The sequence below is a fragment of the Nerophis ophidion genome, linkage group LG07, assembly GCF_033978795.1.
Source record: "Nerophis ophidion isolate RoL-2023_Sa linkage group LG07, RoL_Noph_v1.0, whole genome shotgun sequence".
NCBI classification, from domain to species: Eukaryota; Metazoa; Chordata; class Actinopteri; order Syngnathiformes; family Syngnathidae; genus Nerophis; species Nerophis ophidion.
The window spans coordinates 33,340,299-33,358,816 of record NC_084617.1 but is presented as its reverse complement, the minus strand read 5'-3'; the positions used below and the strand labels follow the sequence as shown (position 1 = coordinate 33,358,816).

General features: G+C 46.5%; 1 protein-coding gene and 1 non-coding gene across 5 annotated transcripts in view; both read left to right on the top strand.

Annotated features, from left to right (window-relative positions):
- Nucleotides 1-2,932: 2,932 nt before the first annotated feature.
- On the top strand, nucleotides 2,933-3,004 carry trnap-ugg (transfer RNA proline (anticodon UGG)). Its single transcript has one exon. It is a non-coding gene; the product is annotated as a tRNA-Pro (tRNA).
- A 184-nt stretch (nucleotides 3,005-3,188) lies between these two features.
- The window catches only part of slc39a14 (solute carrier family 39 member 14), a 37,802-nt gene continuing 22,472 nt past the window's right edge, over nucleotides 3,189-18,518 (top strand). For 2 of the 4 annotated variants that reach the window (XM_061906032.1, XM_061906034.1), the window contains exons 1-2: nucleotides 3,189-3,405; nucleotides 8,838-9,080. In XM_061906032.1, coding sequence (XP_061762016.1) covers nucleotides 8,859-9,080 — 222 coding nt within the window. In that variant the 5' untranslated portion in view covers nucleotides 3,189-3,405; nucleotides 8,838-8,858. The remainder of the gene's footprint in view (nucleotides 3,406-8,837; nucleotides 9,081-18,518) is intronic. The other 2 variants (XM_061906035.1, XM_061906033.1) reach the window with 1 other exon arrangement.

Here is an 18,518-nt window from a genome sequence, read left to right as displayed (position 1 = left end):
GAGGCAGAGGTGTGGCAGACTTCATAGAAAGCACCTCAAACGATTTATATTTATTATTTAAGTTAGGACTAAAGTTAAAGTTTTCGTTGTATATTAGTGCGACACCCCCTCCCCTTTTGAGGTGACGGGCAATATGCGCATTCGTATAGTTAGGAGGGGATGCCTCATTTATCGCAAAAAAGTCGTCTGGTTTAAGCCAGGTTTCGCTAAGACCGATGACGTTAAGGTTGTTGTCTCTAATGACCTCATTGACTAATAACGTTTTGGGAGACAAAGATCTGATGTTTAGAAAGCCCATATTATAGGTAGTGGGCTGTTTTAAGGAGTTGTTGATAAAATTATCCGTAGTAGCAATATTAATAATGTTGCGTTTATTATGCGCAGTGTACTTAAAATAATTACGACCATATCTAGGAATTGATATGACGGGAATTTTCAGATTGTCTACTTGGCGCTGCGATAAACTGAACGCATCATAATTTGCCACCTCAGTAGAACGCATGTCTAACTCTGACGAAGTCATAGATACAGTAGAAAAAACATTTTGGGAGTTGTGTATTATTCTACGAAAATTGCTATGTGTACAGGGATCATCCAGCCTGGCGCTGGCTAGTTCTAACTTAACTGACTCCATACCCAGGCTAGCAGGCTCTGTAATTGCCTGTGACCGGGCTTGCTCTAGTGCAGTTAGTCAAATGTGGCTCAATGCGAAGTCTTTGTTCCGAGACAAGAGGATAGCGCCTTCCTGGTTAGGGTGAAGGCCGTCTCTCCTCAGCAAGCCAGGTTTGCCCCAGAAAGAGGGCCAATTATCAATAAACGTAAATCCCTGTTGTCTGCAGAAGCTATCCAGCCACCTGTTAAGAGAGACTAATCTGCTATCTGACCGACCACATAAAACATGAGGTGGACGCGGGCAAATACTGCGGGATGGTCATGCTGGACATTCAGAAGGCCTTTGACACCGTTAACCACGCTATACTGTTGGATAAGCTCCGAGCAATCGGATTCGACGAAACCTCATCGAGCTGGATGCAATCTTACTTGGAGGGGAGGAAACAGGTGGTAGAGGTGAATGGCACCATGTCCCCTCCCCTCTCAGTAAGCTGTGGAGTCCCCCAAGGCAGTATACTAGGACCTTTACTGTTCCCAATATACGTAAATGACATGCCATCAGAATCCATCCATCCATCCATTTTCTACCGCCCATTCATCAGCATGCCACTGCGAATTGTTCCTGTTTGCGGATGACTCGGCCCTGCTGGTATCCGGCAAGGACAAGTCACAGGTGGAACAAATCCTTAGTGCTGAACTGCTCAATATTTGCGCCTGGCTCGCTGACAACAAGCTATCCATACACTTAGGTAAAACGGAATCCATCCTATTTGGGTCCCATATCAAACTTAAGAAGGTCCGTGACTTCACTATAAAAGTCGGTGACATTGTTATCACCAGGAAGGATGAGATCACCTACCTAGGTTCCATTCTAGAGGCTAATCTTTCCTGTGATAAAATGGCAACCAAGGTGATCAAAAAGGTCAACCAAAGAACGGGATTCCTCTACAGAATCTCCTCTCTGGTCAACAAAAGCACCTTGAGGATTCTAGCGGGAACTCTCATTCAACCCTTCTTCGATTACGCTTGCACCTCCTGGTACCCCAGCACCTCCAAAACCCTCAAATCGAGACTCCAAACATCCCAGAATAAGCTAGTCCGGTTACTTTTAGACCTCCACCCCAGATCACACCTAACTCCGACCCACTTCTCCAAAGTGGGCTGGCTCAGGGTGGAGGACAGAGTAAAACAACTTGCACTGAGCCTAGTCTATAAAATCCGCTACACCTCCTTGATACAGAAGTACATGTCAAACTACTTCCTTAACGTAAATGACCACCATAACCACAACACCAGGGGGAGCTCCACAAACCACGTTAAACCCAGATTCCGATCTAACAAAGGTCTTAACTCCTTCTCTTTCTATGCCACATCAATGTGGAATGCACTTCTATCAGGTATAAAAGTAAGTGCATCTCTATATTCCTTCAAAACCGTTCTAAAACAACACTTCCAGGCAACTTCAACACTTTACTAATACCCTCCTCCATTTACATCCCATCTCCCCGGATTATAAACAACTAAAATGTACTTCTAATGTATATACTTGTTCTTATGCTATCTGAACTCACTATGTTCTCTGCTGGCTGTACATATCCTACTAAATAAGACCTACACTGTTTCAATATCCACATTTCTCTGTTGATGCAATTGTTGATGACTAAAGTACTGATATCAACCAAAGCTCCTCATCCCACCCCCGGGATTGTAAATAATGTAAATAATTCAATGTATATACTATGATGATTAACTTGTGTGATGACTGTATTATGTTGATAGTATATATTTGTACCATGAATTGATTAACGTGGACCCCGACTTAAACAAGTTGAAAAACTTATTCGGGTGTTACCATTTAGTGGTCAATTGTACGGAATATGTACTGAACTGTGCAATCTACTAATAAAAGTATAAATCAATCAATCAAAACTTAAAGTGCCCTCTTTAGTGATTGTAATAGAGATCCATCTGGATTCATGAACTTAATTCTAAACATTTCTTCACAAAAAAAGAAATCTTTAACATCGATATTTATGGAACATGTCCACAAAAATATAGCTGTCAACACTGCATATTGCATTGTTACATTTCTTTTCACTGTTTATGAACTTACATTCATATTTTGTTGAAGTATTATTAAATAAATATATTTATAAATGATTTTTGAATTGTTTTTATTCTCAGAATATTTTTTTTAAAATTTCACGTAACCCTTTGGCATACCTTCAAGTACCCCCAGGGGTACACGTACCCCCATCCGAGAACAGCGGCCAGTAGATATTATTGGATTATAGAATGATGAAAATGCAGAACGAAGCATGGCTCATTGGTCTAGGGGTATGATTCTCGCTTTGGGTGCGAGAGGTCCCGGGTTCAAATCCCGGACGAGCCCATGAAGCTTTTGACTCCAGAATCTTAGTTTGTGTGCCAGAAATCAAATCTTTATTTTTAGTCTGTGGTGCAGACTAAAAGCCTAAAAAAATTAACTAAAAAACATATTGTACGTACCACCCTGGCGCCCACATCAAGTCTTACTCGAGGTGACCACACGGGGGCGACGTTACCATGTGGAAGACACCCCCTAACCTCCAGAGTGACGTCACAGCGGAAAATGACGCCAACATTGTCTTCGCTCGGCTTCTGTGCCTTTTTATCATGATGGGGGCAGAAGGAGAGACCAGGCGGACGCCAGCAGGCTTCTCTAGCGCCCACTGACACCTCGACGGCCGGCAGGAGGGGACAGGAGACACCCGCACGCTGCCGTGGAGAGAAGCTGACGTCCGGCATCAGCGGGTAAGCTAACATGCTAGTTAGCTCGCTGAGCTAACTCACTAATTACCTCTCATCGTCTTTATTAATAAATGTTTGAAATCATAATTGTCCGCATGCTTTATAATTCTTAAAACTATCTCTTTTTTTTGTTGCTTTTTACTTTCATCTTCTTTTCATCCTCTTCCTGCCAACTGACACTGATTTAACACTTTATTTTAAACATCTGATTCAATACTTTATTATAAACATCTGATGTAATACTTTATTATAATCATCTTACTTAATACTTAATTATAAAAAATCTGATTTAATACTTTATTTTAAACATTTAATTTAATATTTTTTTATAAACACACAATTATTACATTTAATTTAATACCTCATTATAAAAACACAATTTTTAAATCTGATTTAATACTTTATTATAAACACAATGGTTACATCTTTATTAATTATCATAAACACACAATTATTAAATCTGTTTTAATATTTTAATATACAATCACAATTATTACATCTAATTTACTACTTTATTGTAAACATCTAATTTAATACTTTGTTATAAACACACAAACAGGAAGTAGATCAAACCACTTCCCCACTCGTGAGTGGCTTGTGAGAAGTTCTTTTCATCCTCTTCCTGCCAAGTGACACTCATTCAATACTCAGGTCTGCTGGGACAGAGACTGCGGTCTGTTGGGACAGAGACTGAAGTCTGCCGGGACAGAGACTGAGGTCTGCGGGGACAGAGACTGAGGTCTGCGGGGACAGAGACTGAGGTCTGCGGGGACAGAGACTTGAGGTCTGTTGAGACAGAGACTTGAGGTCTGTTGAGACAGAGACTTGAGGTCTGTTGAGACAGAGACTGAGGTCTGTTGAGACAGAGACTGAGGTCTGCTGGTACAGAGACTGAGGTCTAATGGGACAGAGACTGAGGTCTGTTGAGACAGAGACTAAGGTCTAATGGGAAATAGACCAAGGTCTGCTGGGCTTGTGGTGAAGGATGAGGGTTCCTTTGTGTTGCAGAGAGGAGGACAATGTGCTCACTGAAGCAGACCGCTAATGACGGTCCTGATGCTGCCTGACCCAATAATTATGCTTGTGGGCAGGCTCCCCTCCAGGTGGTGTGGGTGTGACTGGTCCACAGGTGAGGACAGGAGAGGGAGTCAGTGTTGCTCAGGTGGGACAGCAACAACTGGTTAGTCAGGAAAGGCTGACTGATGAAAAGATTACCCGCATGGACTGGTCTTGTCTGCACCTCTTCCACGCCCAGGTAGGTCTTCTCCTTATGCCCAGGTAGGTCTTCTCTTTACGCCCAGTAGGGTTTCTCTTTTCGCCCAGTATGGCTTCTCTTTAGGTCCAGTAGGTCTTCTCTTTACGCCCAGTAGGTCTTCTCTTTACGCCCAGGTTGGTCTTCTCTTTACGCCCAGGTGGGTGTTCTCCTTACGTCCAGGTGGGTCTTCTCCTTACGCCCAGTATGTCTTCTCCTTACGCCCAGGTCGGTCTTCTTCCTACGGCCAGGTGGGTCTTCTCTTTACGCCCAGTGGGGTCTTCTCTTCCACGCCCAGTAGGTCTTCACCTTACGGCCAGGTGGGTCTTCTCCTTACGGCCAATAATAATATAATGGATTAGATTTATATCGCGCTTTTCTATTGTTAGATACTCAAAGCGCTCACAGAGAAGTGGGAACCCATCATTCATTCACACCTGGTGGTGGTAAGCTACATCTGTAGCCACAGCTGCCCTGGGTAGACTGACGGAAGCGTGGCTGCCAGTTTGCGCCTACGGCCCCTCCGACCACCACCAATCATTCATTCATCATTCATTCACCAGTGTGAGCGGCACCGGGGGCAAAGGGTTAAGTGTCCTGCCCAAGGATACAACGGCAGCGATTTGGATGTCAATAGGTGGGAAGCGAACCTGCAACCCTCAGGTTTCTGGCACGGCCGCTCTACCCACTACGCCATGCCGCCCCCCAAGTGAGTCTTCTCCTTACACCCAGGTGGGTCTTCTCCTTACGCCCAGGTGGGTCTTTGCCTTATGCCCAGGTCGGTCTTCTCTTTACGGCCAGGTGGGTCTTCTCCTTACGCCCAGTGGGGTCTTCTCTTCCACGCCCAGTAGGTCTTCTCCTTACGGCCAGATGGGTCTTCTCCTTATGGCCAAGTGAGTCTTCCCCTTACACCCAGGTGGGTCTTCTTCATACGCCCAGGTGGGTCTTCGCCTTATGCCCAGGTGGGTCTTCGCCTTATGCCCAGGTCGGTCTTTTCTTTACGGCCAGGTGGGTCTTCTCCTTACGCCCAGGTCGGTATACTCCCTACAGCCAGGTGGGTCTTCTCCTTACGCCAGGTGGGTCTTCTCCTTACAGCCAGGTGGGTTTCCTCTTCCACGCCCACAAATTCTTTTCCTTACGCCCAGGTGGGTCTTTTATGATGCTAGGGTTTTGTGAGTCCAAAAGTGTGTGCATGATGGTGATCATGTGTTGGTGAGTGGTATCAATGCTGATACTGCCAGTCCACCAGCTGGTATCACGCAGCCTTGGACTCTCCCACACACGTGGCAACCTGTGACCCACGCTTGGCCAAACCGTGACCCATCTGTGGCACATCTGTGACCCACCTGTGGCACACCTGTGACCCACCTGTGACTCATCTGTGGCACACCTGTCACCCACCTGTGGCACACCTGTGACTCATCTATGGCACACTTGTTACCCACATGTGACTCACCTGTGGCACACCCGTGACCCACATGTGACTCACCTGTGGCACACCCGTGACCCACATGTGACTCACCTGTGGCACACCCTAGACTCACCCGTGACCCACCTGTGGCACACCCGTGACTCACCCGTGACCCACCTGTAACACACCTGTGACCCACATGTGGCACATCTGTAACTCACCTGTGGCCTACTTGTGGCTGCCCTGTGGCACACCTGTATAATAATAATTGGGTTAGGGTTAGATAATGATATAGTTATATATGATTTTATATATTTATAAATGTGTTACATAAAAAATAATTGGTAGACTACTTGGTGACTAGAATAAAGCATGCAGAGGTTTCCAGGTGATGGTGGAGGTGCCATGATCAGGGATGTTACACCAGGTGTGACGTGACCACCTGGAGGCTGGCGCAGAAAGTGGTTGCTATAAAGAGCCTTGAGAAGAGTTGGTGTAGAAAGTGGTTGCTATAAAGAGCTTTGAGAAGAGTTTGTGTAGAAAGTGGTTGCTATAAAGAGCCTTGAGAAGAGTTAGTATAGAAAGTGGTTGCTATAAAGAGCCTTGAGAAGAGTTTTGTGTAGAAAGTGGTTGCTTTAAAGAGCCTTGAGAAGGCAGAGGAATGCAGAGTGTGGTTGGAGAGGAGGAGGAGGGACTGAGTGCTCCACCCGTGAGTTTAGTGGTCTCCTCATCGGCGTGTGCCACTTTTGAAACCTGCTACCAGGCACCGCCCCCAAGTGAGGTGGAACTGAATGATCCTGTTTGTGAATCATGTATGTTGTGTGAAGAGGGGGCGGGGCCTGTGTGGCGAGGGCAAGAATGTGTCACTCAGGGGAACCTGAGTCTAGATTTCTTGTAACGCCGCACCTTTAAACAGGAACTTTTTCTTCCCGTCTTATATGTTGTTTGATGTATTCTAACTACTCAAGTATGGCAAGTAGAAGGTGGCTAACACTATCGTCCTTCTAAAACATCCAAAAACACCAACAATACTCCATTGACCAGAATATGAACAAGTACTAGTAATATTGGTATTATAGGTGTTAACACAGAGGAACTACTTTTAGACTGCTAAATAGAGCTGCTGCATGGCCCCTGAGTTGGTGAAAGTGAATTGTACATGATAAATCATGTCTCTCACCTGGATAGTAGAAGGTAGTGGACATGATATGACAAGTTAACCTGCAGGTGGCCAGAAAGACACAGTTTTTTTGATATACCAAAATATACAGTCAATACAAACAATCATCAAATATGTATAGTTGCATCTTACTCACACATACAAAGTATCCAAGGTAGATGCGTATTAGACAGTCGCCAGTAACAAAAGTGTCCGCATCATGAGCATGGTTTAAATACCACTCGGTGTTGCTAAAGAAAACAGATTTAAGAACTTTCAGTTGTGGCTGATGTTGGCAGTAGTGTTGTGAAGAGCACATTTCCCATGATGCCAACTGCATGTAGCGTGACACTGACATGATGTCCCATTCTGTGATGGAGAGCATCAATAAATGATTGTTCCACAAACATGACATTACTACCAGGGGTGGGTGCAGGTCCCAAGCAAAGGGACAGTTGTTTTCTAAGGACATTGCTACCACACTGTTGATTTGAGCATGTAAAGTCACTAACTAGTGCAGCAGGAACAGAACCAAGGCAGCAGCACTATGAAATTCCTCGTCTTTGAGAACACGCCAGCCAGTAAAAGTCAGGACGGTGTTGATCCTGACTGCTTTTCTTTTCTTCTCTCCTCAGGCAAAACTTTTTGTTTCTTTGGTTGTTTTGGAGCTTTGGCTATGATAGCTGTAATTGCACGTAGGCCTTCTTTTTCTTCTTCTTCTTCTTCTTATTCTCCTTGTCCTCCTTCCTTATCTTCTTCTTCTTCTTGTCCTCCTTCCTCAACTTCTTGTTCTTCTTCTTCTTCTTCTTCTTCTTCTCCTTCCTCATCTTCTTGTTCTTGTTTTTGTTCTCCTTCCTCATCTTCTTTGTTCTTCTTGTTCTCCTTCATCATCTTCTTTTTCTTTTTCTTCTTCTTCTTTTCCTTCCTCATCTTCTTCTTCTTCTCCTGCTTTTTCTTCTGCTTCTTCTTCTTCTTATTTTCCTACTTCATCTTCTTCTTCTACTTCTACTCCTTCCTCATCTTTATCTGATTTATCTTCTTCTACTTATTGTTCTCTTTCATCATCTTCTTCTTCTTCTTTTTGTTCTCCTCCTTCTTGTTTTCCTTCCTCATCTTCTTTTTCTTCTTCTTTTTCTTCTTTCTTTTTCTTTTTCTTCTTTTTCTTCTTCTTTTTCTTATTCTTCTGCTGGTGCTGCTGCTGCTGTCATGAAGAGAAGGTTGATGTTTAGGAGTGGGAGCTGAGCACCAATCAAAGTACCTTCTGTCCAGCATTAAAATGTAGGAAGAAGGCCGTCTTAGTGTCCAAGTACATTGTAGTAAGAAGTGTGTATCCGCATTAGAGAAGTAAGAAGAAGACCATCATAGTGTCCAACTACATTGTAATAAGGAAGGTGTATCCTCATTAAAGAAGTAGGAATAATACCCTCTTAGTGTCCAAGTACATTGTAGTAAGGAGAGTGTATCAGCATTAAAAAAGTAGGAAGAAAGCCATCTTAGTTTCCAAGCACATTGTAGTAAGGAGGGTGTATCAGCTGGAAGAATGTCATGTTTGGGACTCCGCAGGACTTAAATGCGTCACCACCAACCTGATGGTGTTTTTGTTTACCCCACAGTTGAAGATCCAGTCCGAGGCCATGTTGACTTTTCACGGCCTCCTCTGCGCTCTGGTCCTGGCCACGGTCCTGCTGCTGGATCCCATGCCCCCAGTTTACGGTCAGGAGGAGTCTCCTGCTCAGGTGCTGTCAGACCTGCTGTCTCGCTACGGGGACAACAGCACCATCAGTGTTCCTCAGCTGCGCTCCCTGCTGGGGCTCCTCAGTCATGTAGCCACGCCTCCCAGGTCAAACAAGTCCAAGGTAAGCAAAACTACCCCTACTTTTTTCCTACACTTTACCCCTGCGGGTTATAAAACAGTGTGGCTGATTTATGAATTTTTGTTGACTGGTGGCCATGATAAAAAGTTTTCACCAAAAAGAAGGGTTATATTGTTTTTAAAGTGGTGCTATCTTTTGTTTGTGCTGTGGCGCCATCTTGTGTACAGTTCTCTCACTGCAGCTGCAGCAGAGTACTTCCATCTACTCCTAGGGCTTTCAACTGGAAGTAGACTTCATACCAATACCTAATACCAATACTTGAAACCAATACCTGATACCAATACTTGATACCAATATCTCATATCAATACCTGATACCAATATGTGATATCTATACCTGATAACAATATCAATACCTGACACCAATACCAATATGTGATATCTATACCTGATACCAATACCAATACGTGATATCTATACCTGATACCAATACATGATACCAATACTTGATAATAATACCCGATACCAATACCTCATACCAATACCGGATACCAATACCTTACACCAACACTTGAAACCAATACCTGATGCCAATACCTGATACTGATACCATTACCAGATACCAGTACTTGATACCAATACTTGAGATCAATAATTGATACCAATATGTGATACCAATACTGGCTACCAATACTTACCAATACATTACTTGAGACCAATACCTGATACCAGTACCCAATACGATATCTGATACTGATACCGATACTTGATACCGGTACCTGATACCAATATGTGATACCAAGACCTGCTACCAATACCGGATACTGATACTTGATCCTGATACAGATACCTGATTCCAGTATGTGATACCAATACCGGATGCCAATACCTGATACCAATTAGTGATACCTAAACCTGCTACCAATACCCACCCTGGTATCGACGCTCATCTTCATAGTCTTCCTGGAAGACCAGTGAAATGTTGGTGAACAGAAACCTTATGTGTATGCTGACTTGATATAAATACGGTCATTCTTAACAATAGGGCCATTTGTTGGAGGGCGGACAACAATGCTGTGTTTCTCAGCTGTGGTCCGCATGTGTGGCAAATGTAATACACTTGTTTACCACTTGGGGCAGTAAAGACAAAGACAGTCTATCGTCATACAGACCTTTCCTAAATTACGACTCAAGTGGTGAAGATGTGTTTTCATTTTATTGACAGTTCATTTTAGAAACCTGTATAATTATTTAGTCAGAATTTATTTCAGTTCTGTGTAATTATATTTCCTTTCTTTAGTATATTTTTGTAATTAGCCTGACCAAATCCTTGATAATAGTCTGTGACCAAAACATGCTTACATAGAATGATGAAGTACCATTCAAATCAGGAGCAAGTGTTCATATTTGAGTGGCCACTGGGTCTCTCTGTAGTGGAAAAGTTTGAAAAGTGATTTTCATGTGACAGATAATAAAAACTATTTAGATGTAGACTTGGCCCTGACTGAGGGCCACATAGTTCTCATGCTTAACGTCATTGAGGATCGTCCCCTGGTCCCCTGATAAGCGTTTCATGCGCTGCCAAGGCTGAGAGTCTGTCTAGGGTCTCACGCCACCACCTAGTGACCATTGACTTTATGACCTGGGGCTTTGGGGCCCACTAATAATTCATCATCTTACTTTTTTCAATCATATCAATAATTCTATATGACAACATTGTCAGGAGTATATTCATTAAAGATGATATACTGCATCATCAAGAAATTATCCATCCATCCATTTTTCTACCGCTTATTCCCTTTGGGGTCACAGGGGGTGCTGGTGCCTATCTCAGCTACAATCGGGCGGAAGGTGGAGTACACCCTGGACAAGTCGCCACCTCATCGCAGGGCCAACACAGATAAACAACATTCACGCTCAAATTCACACACTAGGGCCAATTTAGTGTTGCCAATCAACTTATCCCCAGGTGCATGTCTTTGGAAGTGGGAGGAAGCCGGAATCTCCGGAGGGAACCCACGCATTCACGGGAAGGACATGCAAACTCCACACAGAAAGATCACGAGCCCGGGTTTGAACCCTGACTACTCAGGACCTTCGTATTGTGAGGCAGATGCACTAACCCAGTGGTCCCCAACCTTTTTGTATCCGCGGACCGGTCAACACTTAATAATTTGTCCCGCGGCCCGGGGAGGAGGTGTCCTTATTTTTTTTTTTTTTTTATTTTTTTTTAATTCTTTGTCATGAAAAAGGGACGTTTTTGTCATGAATATATATATATATATATATATATATATATATATATATTTTTTTTATATCAGTAAATCAATTAATGCTTACTTATATAGCCCTAAATCACTAGTGTCTCAAAGGGCTGCACAAACCACTACGACATCCTTGGTTATATTCAGTATATGTATATATATATATATATATATATATATATATATATATATATATATATATATATATATATATATATATATATATATATATATATATATATGTGTGTGTGTGTGTGTATATACGGTGAAGAAAAGAAGTATTTGAACACCCTGCTATTTTCACGGTACGTGCATGTCCACTGTATGACAGATAACCTAAAAAGAAAAATCCAGAAATTAGAGTCTAGGATTTTTTAAACAATTTATTTGTGTGATACAGCTGAAAATAAGTATTTGAACACCAACATTATATTTGGCAGAGTAGCCTTTGTTTGCAATTACAGAGGTCAAACGTTTCCTGTAGTTCTTCACCAAGTTTGCACAGACTTCAGGAGGGATTTTCGCCCACTCCTCAACACAGCTCTTCTCTAGATCAGTCAGGTTTCTGGGCTGTCGCTGAGTAACACAGACTTTCAGCTCCCTCCAAAGATTTTCAATTAGATTTAGGTCTGGAGACTGGCTAGGCCACTCCAGAACCTTGATATTGTTCTTACGAAGACACTTCTTGGTTTTCCTGGCTGTGTGCTTCGGGTCATTGTCATAATGGAAGATCCAGCCACAACTCATCTTCAATGATCTGACTGAGTGAAGGAGGTTTTTGGCCAAAATCTCACAATACATGGCTGCAGTCACCCTCTCCTTAATACAGTACAATCGTCCTGTCCCATGAGCAGAAAAACACCCCCAAAGCATGATGCTACCACCTCCATGCTTCACAGTAGGGATGGTGTTCTTGGGATGGTACGCATCATTCTTCTTCCTCCAAACACGCATAGTGGAATTATGACCAAATAGGTCAATTTTGGTCTCATCTGTCCACAAAACTTTCTCCCATGACTCTTCTGGATCATCCAAATGGTCATTGGCAAACTTAAGACAGTGTCACGTTTGGAACGCATCGTGAGCGCGTGTTGCGTCACCCCCGGATGCACGAGGACCAAGGACAAGCAGGATTAGCAGGTAAGAGCTGATTTTAATATACAAAATGTACAAAAGAGCAAAGTAAAGGCGTGCTGGAGCGCACAAGAAGCTAATGCTTAACTAGCATCGAGTTTAAAGTGTCCACAAAAGCGCGTGCCGAGCGCACAGAAGCTAAGACGTAACTTAACAAACGACAAGGACTTAGAGAAAATCAAATGTGCGTGTTGCATATAGCAAGTGACGAACTAAAGACGAACTGAGGTAGATTACAGGCTTAAATACTAAAGTAACAATTGCCTTCAGGTGTGCGTCAAAAGGCATGGCAGGTGGAACAAATGAGGAACCCATCCATCCATCCATTTTCTACCGCTTATTCCCTTTTGGGGTCGCGGGGGGCGCTGGCGCCTATCTCAGCTACAATCGGGCGGAAGGCGGGGTACACCCTGGACAAGTCGCCACCTCATCGCAGGGCCAACACAGATAGACATACAACAGTCACACTCACATTCACACACTAGGGCCAATTTAGTGTTGCCAATCAACCTATCCCCATGGTAACAAAATCAGTAAGTGCACATACAAATATAGCACCGGAAGAGTCCAAACAATCAAAAAACCAAAAAGGACTCAAAAAACAGACAAAAGATGTGATCCGGGAAGTGGATCGCAACATGACCCCCACCTTAAGTGACAGATCTCAGATGTCCCCCCAAAAAAACATACAAAGAACCCCCCAACACACCCACAACATGACAGTCCAAAAGTGAAGGGAGGGCGGAGGGAGGACACGGCGGAGGGCCGCCAAGTCCCGTGTCCCCGAATCCACCGAGGACACGACAGGTGGCGGCGGCAGATGGAACGCTGCTGCCGCAGAAGTCCCGGCGGGCGACCCCGCAGAGGCCACATCCGTGGCCGACGTGGAGATGGATGTGTCCTAAGAGGAGGACGCCCAGGGTAAAGCCACACCCGCGGCCGACGTGGAGGAGGATGCGTCCCGCGAGGAGGAAGCCCAGGGTACGGCCACACTCGTGGCCTACGTGGAGGTGGATGTGTCCCGCGAGGAGGACGCCCAGGGCACGGCCACACCCGTGGCCGACGTGGATGTGGGTGGACCGGAGCTGGACCGGCAGCAGCAGACGAAAGTGCGGGGGCTGCAGCCGAAGCAGGCACTGATGCAGGTGCGGATGCCGCCCGAGGAGCAGGTGCTGATGCCGGTTGAGGAGCAGGCACTGGGACCGGCCGAGGAGCAGGCACTGAGACCGGCCGAGGAGCAAGTATTGGAGTGTGATCCAGACCAGGACTACGACTACGATTATAACTTGGAATACAGCTACGACTAGGAACGTGACTAGGAGTCAGACTAGGATTTGGGCAAGGAGTAGGACTAGCAGTCAAACTAGGCCTTGGGCAAGGACTTGGGCAAAGACTAGGACTGGGAGTCAAATTAGGACCTGAGCAAGGAATTGGGCAAGGACTAGGACCAGGACTCGGACTACACATCAGTCTACGAGTCAGACTAGAACTTGGACTTCGATGAGGGCTAGGAGTGAGACTACGACACAGACTACGACTACGACAAGAACTACGACTATGACTAGAACTCCGAATATGACTAGGGGTTAATCTAGGACTCAAACTACGACACAGACTACGACTAAGACTAGAACTACGACTACGAATAGGACAAGACTGTGACATTGACTAGGACTAGCACTACGAACAGGACTGGGACTAGTACCAGGACTCGGACCAGGACTCAGACTACGCGTCAGTTTACGAGTTGGTCTACAAGTTGGACCAGGAGTCGGTCTACAAGTCAGACCGGAAGTCGGACCAGGACTAGGGCTGAACACCTGTGGAGGTGGTCTAGCTGTTCGTTGCGGCTTAGTGGGTAGCAAGACCGGAGGTGGAGGTCTACTGGGTCGTTCAGGCTTAATAGGTTGGAACACTGGTGGGGTAGGTCTAGCAGGACGCTGCGGCTTAGTGGGTCACAGCTGTGCTACCTCAGCAGCACAGCTACTAGCACTAGTCCCCCCCTCAAGACGCGGGTCCCAGACGCGCTCCCCGCAGTCAGAGACTGACCTTAAGGGTGGGAGGTGGGAGGTCACGAGGAGGGTAGACTGGGTAGGAGAAACAGTCACTGGGGGTGGAGCCAAAGTCTCAGAGGGCGGGATCTGAAAACCAGAGGACTGAGGAAAACTCAATTTGGAACAAAATCTGTCATAAAAAATATTTTTTGAACGAAAAGCCTTAGTGGGGGGCTTACAGAGGGAATAAACTGAATCTAAAAAAAAATCCTGGGGGATGACGTCATCCCTAGTGGGAGGGCTGACGTCACTATGCGGAAGTGGAGCATTGGCAATGGAGGGTAGCTTTTGCCACACTGTCAAGTAGATGGCAGGTTTGAAAATAGAAGCGGATTTACCAAACCTCAACGGGGGAAAACTGGGCTGGAGTGGCGACAGCTCCATGTCCCATGCGAGGTGACGAGATGCCTGGTTCGGCTTGTCACGTTTGGAACGCATCGTGTGCACGTGTTGTCTCACCCCCGGATGCACAAGGACCAAGGACAAGCAGGATTAGCAGGTAAGAGCTGATTTTAATGTACAAAATGTACAAAACAGCAAAGTAAAGGCGTGCCGGATCGCACGAGAAGCTAATGCTAAACTAGCATCGGGTTTGAAGTGTCCACAGAAGCGCGTGCCGAGCGCACAGAAACTAAGACGTAACTTAGCAAACGACAAGGACTTAGAGAAAATCATACGTGCGTGTTGCATATAGCAAGTGACGAACTAAAGACGAACTGAGGTAGATTGCAGGCTTAAATACTAAAGTAACAATTGCCTTCAGGTGTGCATCAAAAGGCATGGCAGGTGGAACAAATGAGGAACCCATCCATCCATCCATTTTCTACCGCTTATTCCCTTTTGGGGTCGCGGGGGGCGCTGGCGCCTATCTCAGCTACAATCGGGCGGAAGGCGGGGTACACCCTGGACAAGTCGCTACCTCATCGCAGGGCCAACACAGATAGACATACAACAGTCACACTCACATTCACACACTAGGGCCAATTTAGTGTTGCCAATCAACCTATCCCCATGGTAACAAAATCAGTAAGTGCACATACAAATATAGCACCGGAAGAGTCCAAACAATCAAAAAACCAAAAAGGACTCAAAAAACAGACAAAAGATGTGATCCGGGAAGTGGATCGCAACATGACCCCCACCTTAAGTGACAGATCTCAGATGTCCCCCCAAAAAAACATACAAAGAACCCCCCAACACCCCCACAACATGACAGTCCAAAAGTGAAGGGAGGGCGGAGGGAGGACACGGCGGAGGGCCGCCAAGTCCCGTGTCCCCGAATCCACCGAGGACACGACAGGTGGCGGCGGCAGATGGAACGCTGCTGCCGCAGAAGTCCCGGCGGGCGACCCCGCAGAGGCCACATCCGTGGCCGACGTGGAGATGGATGTGTCCTAAGAGGAGGACGCCCAGGGTAAAGCCACACCCGCGGCCGACGTGGAGGAGGATGCGTCCCGCGAGGAGGAAGCCCAGGGTACGGCCACACTAGTGGCCTACGTGGAGGTGGATGTGTCCCGCGAGGAGGACGCCCAGGGCACGGCCACACCCGTGGCCGACGTGGATGTGGGTGGACCGGAGCTGGACCGGCAGCAGCAGACGAAAGCGCGGGGGCTGCAGCCGAAGCAGGCACTGATGCAGGTGCGGATGCCGCCCGAGGAGCAGGTGCTGATGCCGGTTGAGGAGCAGGCACTGGGACCGGCCGAGGAGCAGGCACTGAGACCGGCCGAGGAGCAAGTATTGGAGTGTGATCCAGACCAGGACTACGACTACGATTATAACTTGGAATACAGCTACGACTAGGAACGTGACTAGGAGTCAGACTAGGACTTGGGCAAGGAGTAGGACTAGCAGTCAAACTAGGCCTTGGGCAAGGACTTGGGCAAAGACTAGGACTGGGAGTCAAATTAGGACCTGAGCAAGGACTTGGGCAAGGACTAGGACCAGGACTCGGACTACACATCAGTCTACGAGTCAGACTAGAACTTGGACTTCGATGAGGGCTAGGAGTGAGACTACGACACAGACTACGACTACGACAAGAACTACGACTATGACTAGAACTCCGAATATGACTAGGGGTTAATCTAGGACTCAAACTACGACACAGACTACGACTAAGACTAGAACTACGACTACGAATAGGACAAGACATTGACATTGACTAGGACTAGCACTACGAACAGGACTGGGACTAGTACCAGGACTCGGACCAGGACTCAGACTACGCGTCAGTTTACGAGTTGGTCTACAAGTTGGACCAGGAGTCGGTCTACAAGTCAGACCGGAAGTCGGACCAGGACTAGGGCTGAACACCTGTGGAGGTGGTCTAGCTGTTCGTTGCGGCTTAGTGGGTAGCAAGACCGGAGGTGGAGGTCTACTGGGTCGTTCAGGCTTAATAGGTTGGAACACTGGTGGGGTAGGTCTAGCAGGACGCTGCGGCTTAGTGGGTCACAGCTGTGCTACCTCAGCAGCACAGCTACTAGCACTAGTCCCCCCCTCAAGACGCGGGTCCCAGACGCGCTCCCCGCAGTCAGAGACTGACCTTAAGGGTGGGAGGTGGGAGGTCACGAGGAGGCTAGACTGGGTAGGAGAAACAGTCACTGGGGGTGGAGCCAAAGTCTCAGAGGGCGGGATCTGAAAACCAGAGGACTGAGGAAAACTCAATTTGGAACAAAATCTGTCATAAAAAATATTTTTTGAACGAAAAGCCTTAGTGGGGGGCTTACAGAGGGAATAAACTGAATCTAAAAAAAAATCCTGGGGGATGACGTCATCCCTAGTGGGAGGGCTGACGTCACTATGCGGAAGTGGAGCATTGGCAATGGAGGGTAGCTTTTGCCACACTGTCAAGTAGATGGCAGGTTTGAAAATAGAAGCGGATTTACCAAACCTCAACGGGGAAAACTGGGCTGGAGTGGCGACAGCTCCATGTCCCATGCGAGGTGACGAGATGCCTGGTTCGGCTTGTCACGTTTGGAACGCATCGTGTGCACGTGTTGTCTCACCCCCGGATGCACAAGGACCAAGGACAAGCAGGATTAGCAGGTAAGAGCTGATTTTAATGTACAAAATGTACAAAACAGCAAAGTAAAGGCGTGCCGGATCGCACGAGAAGCTAATGCTAAACTAGCATCGGGTTTGAAGTGTCCACAGAAGCGCGTGCCGAGCGCACAGAAACTAAGACGTAACTTAGCAAACGACAAGGACTTAGAGAAAATCATACGTGCGTGTTGCATATAGCAAGTGACGAACTAAAGACGAACTGAGGTAGATTGCAGGCTTAAATACTAAAGTAACAATTGCCTTCAGGTGTGCGTCAAAAGGCATGGCAGGTGGAACAAATGAGGAACCCATCCATCCATCCATTTTCTACCGCTTATTCCCTTTTGGGGTTGCGGGGGGCGCTGGCGCCTATCTCAGCTACAATCGGGCGGAAGGCGGGGTACACCCTAGACAAGTCGCCACCTCATCGCAGGGCCAACACAGATAGACAAACAACATTCACACACTAGGGCTAATTTAGTGTTGCCAATCAACCTATCCTCAGGTGCATGTCTTTGGAAGTGGGAAGAAGCCGGAGTCCCCGGAGGGAACCCACGCAGTCACGGGGAGAACATGCAAACTCCACATAGAAAGATCCCCAGCCCGGGATTGAACCCTGACTACTCAGGACCTTTGTATTGTGAGGCAGACGCACTAACCCCTCTTCCACCGGGGTGTTAAATGCCGAACAATAATCCACAAAAAGCAGCCGCACGTAGCTCCCCTCCCCGTCTCCAGGTGACCCAGGGAGGAGTGTAGGGCTGTGGCGATTGCGTCCTCTGTAGACCTGTTAGCTCTGTAGGCAAACTGGTGTGGGTCAAGCTCGGGAGGGAGGACTGAGGTAATATGGGTCCGTACCAGCTTCTCGAAGCATTTCATGGCTATAGGTGGAAGTGCAACTGGAAAATAGTCATTCAGGCAGCTGACGGAGTTCTTCTTTGGCACCGGGATTATTGTGGAGGTCTTCAGGCATGATGGGATGACGGC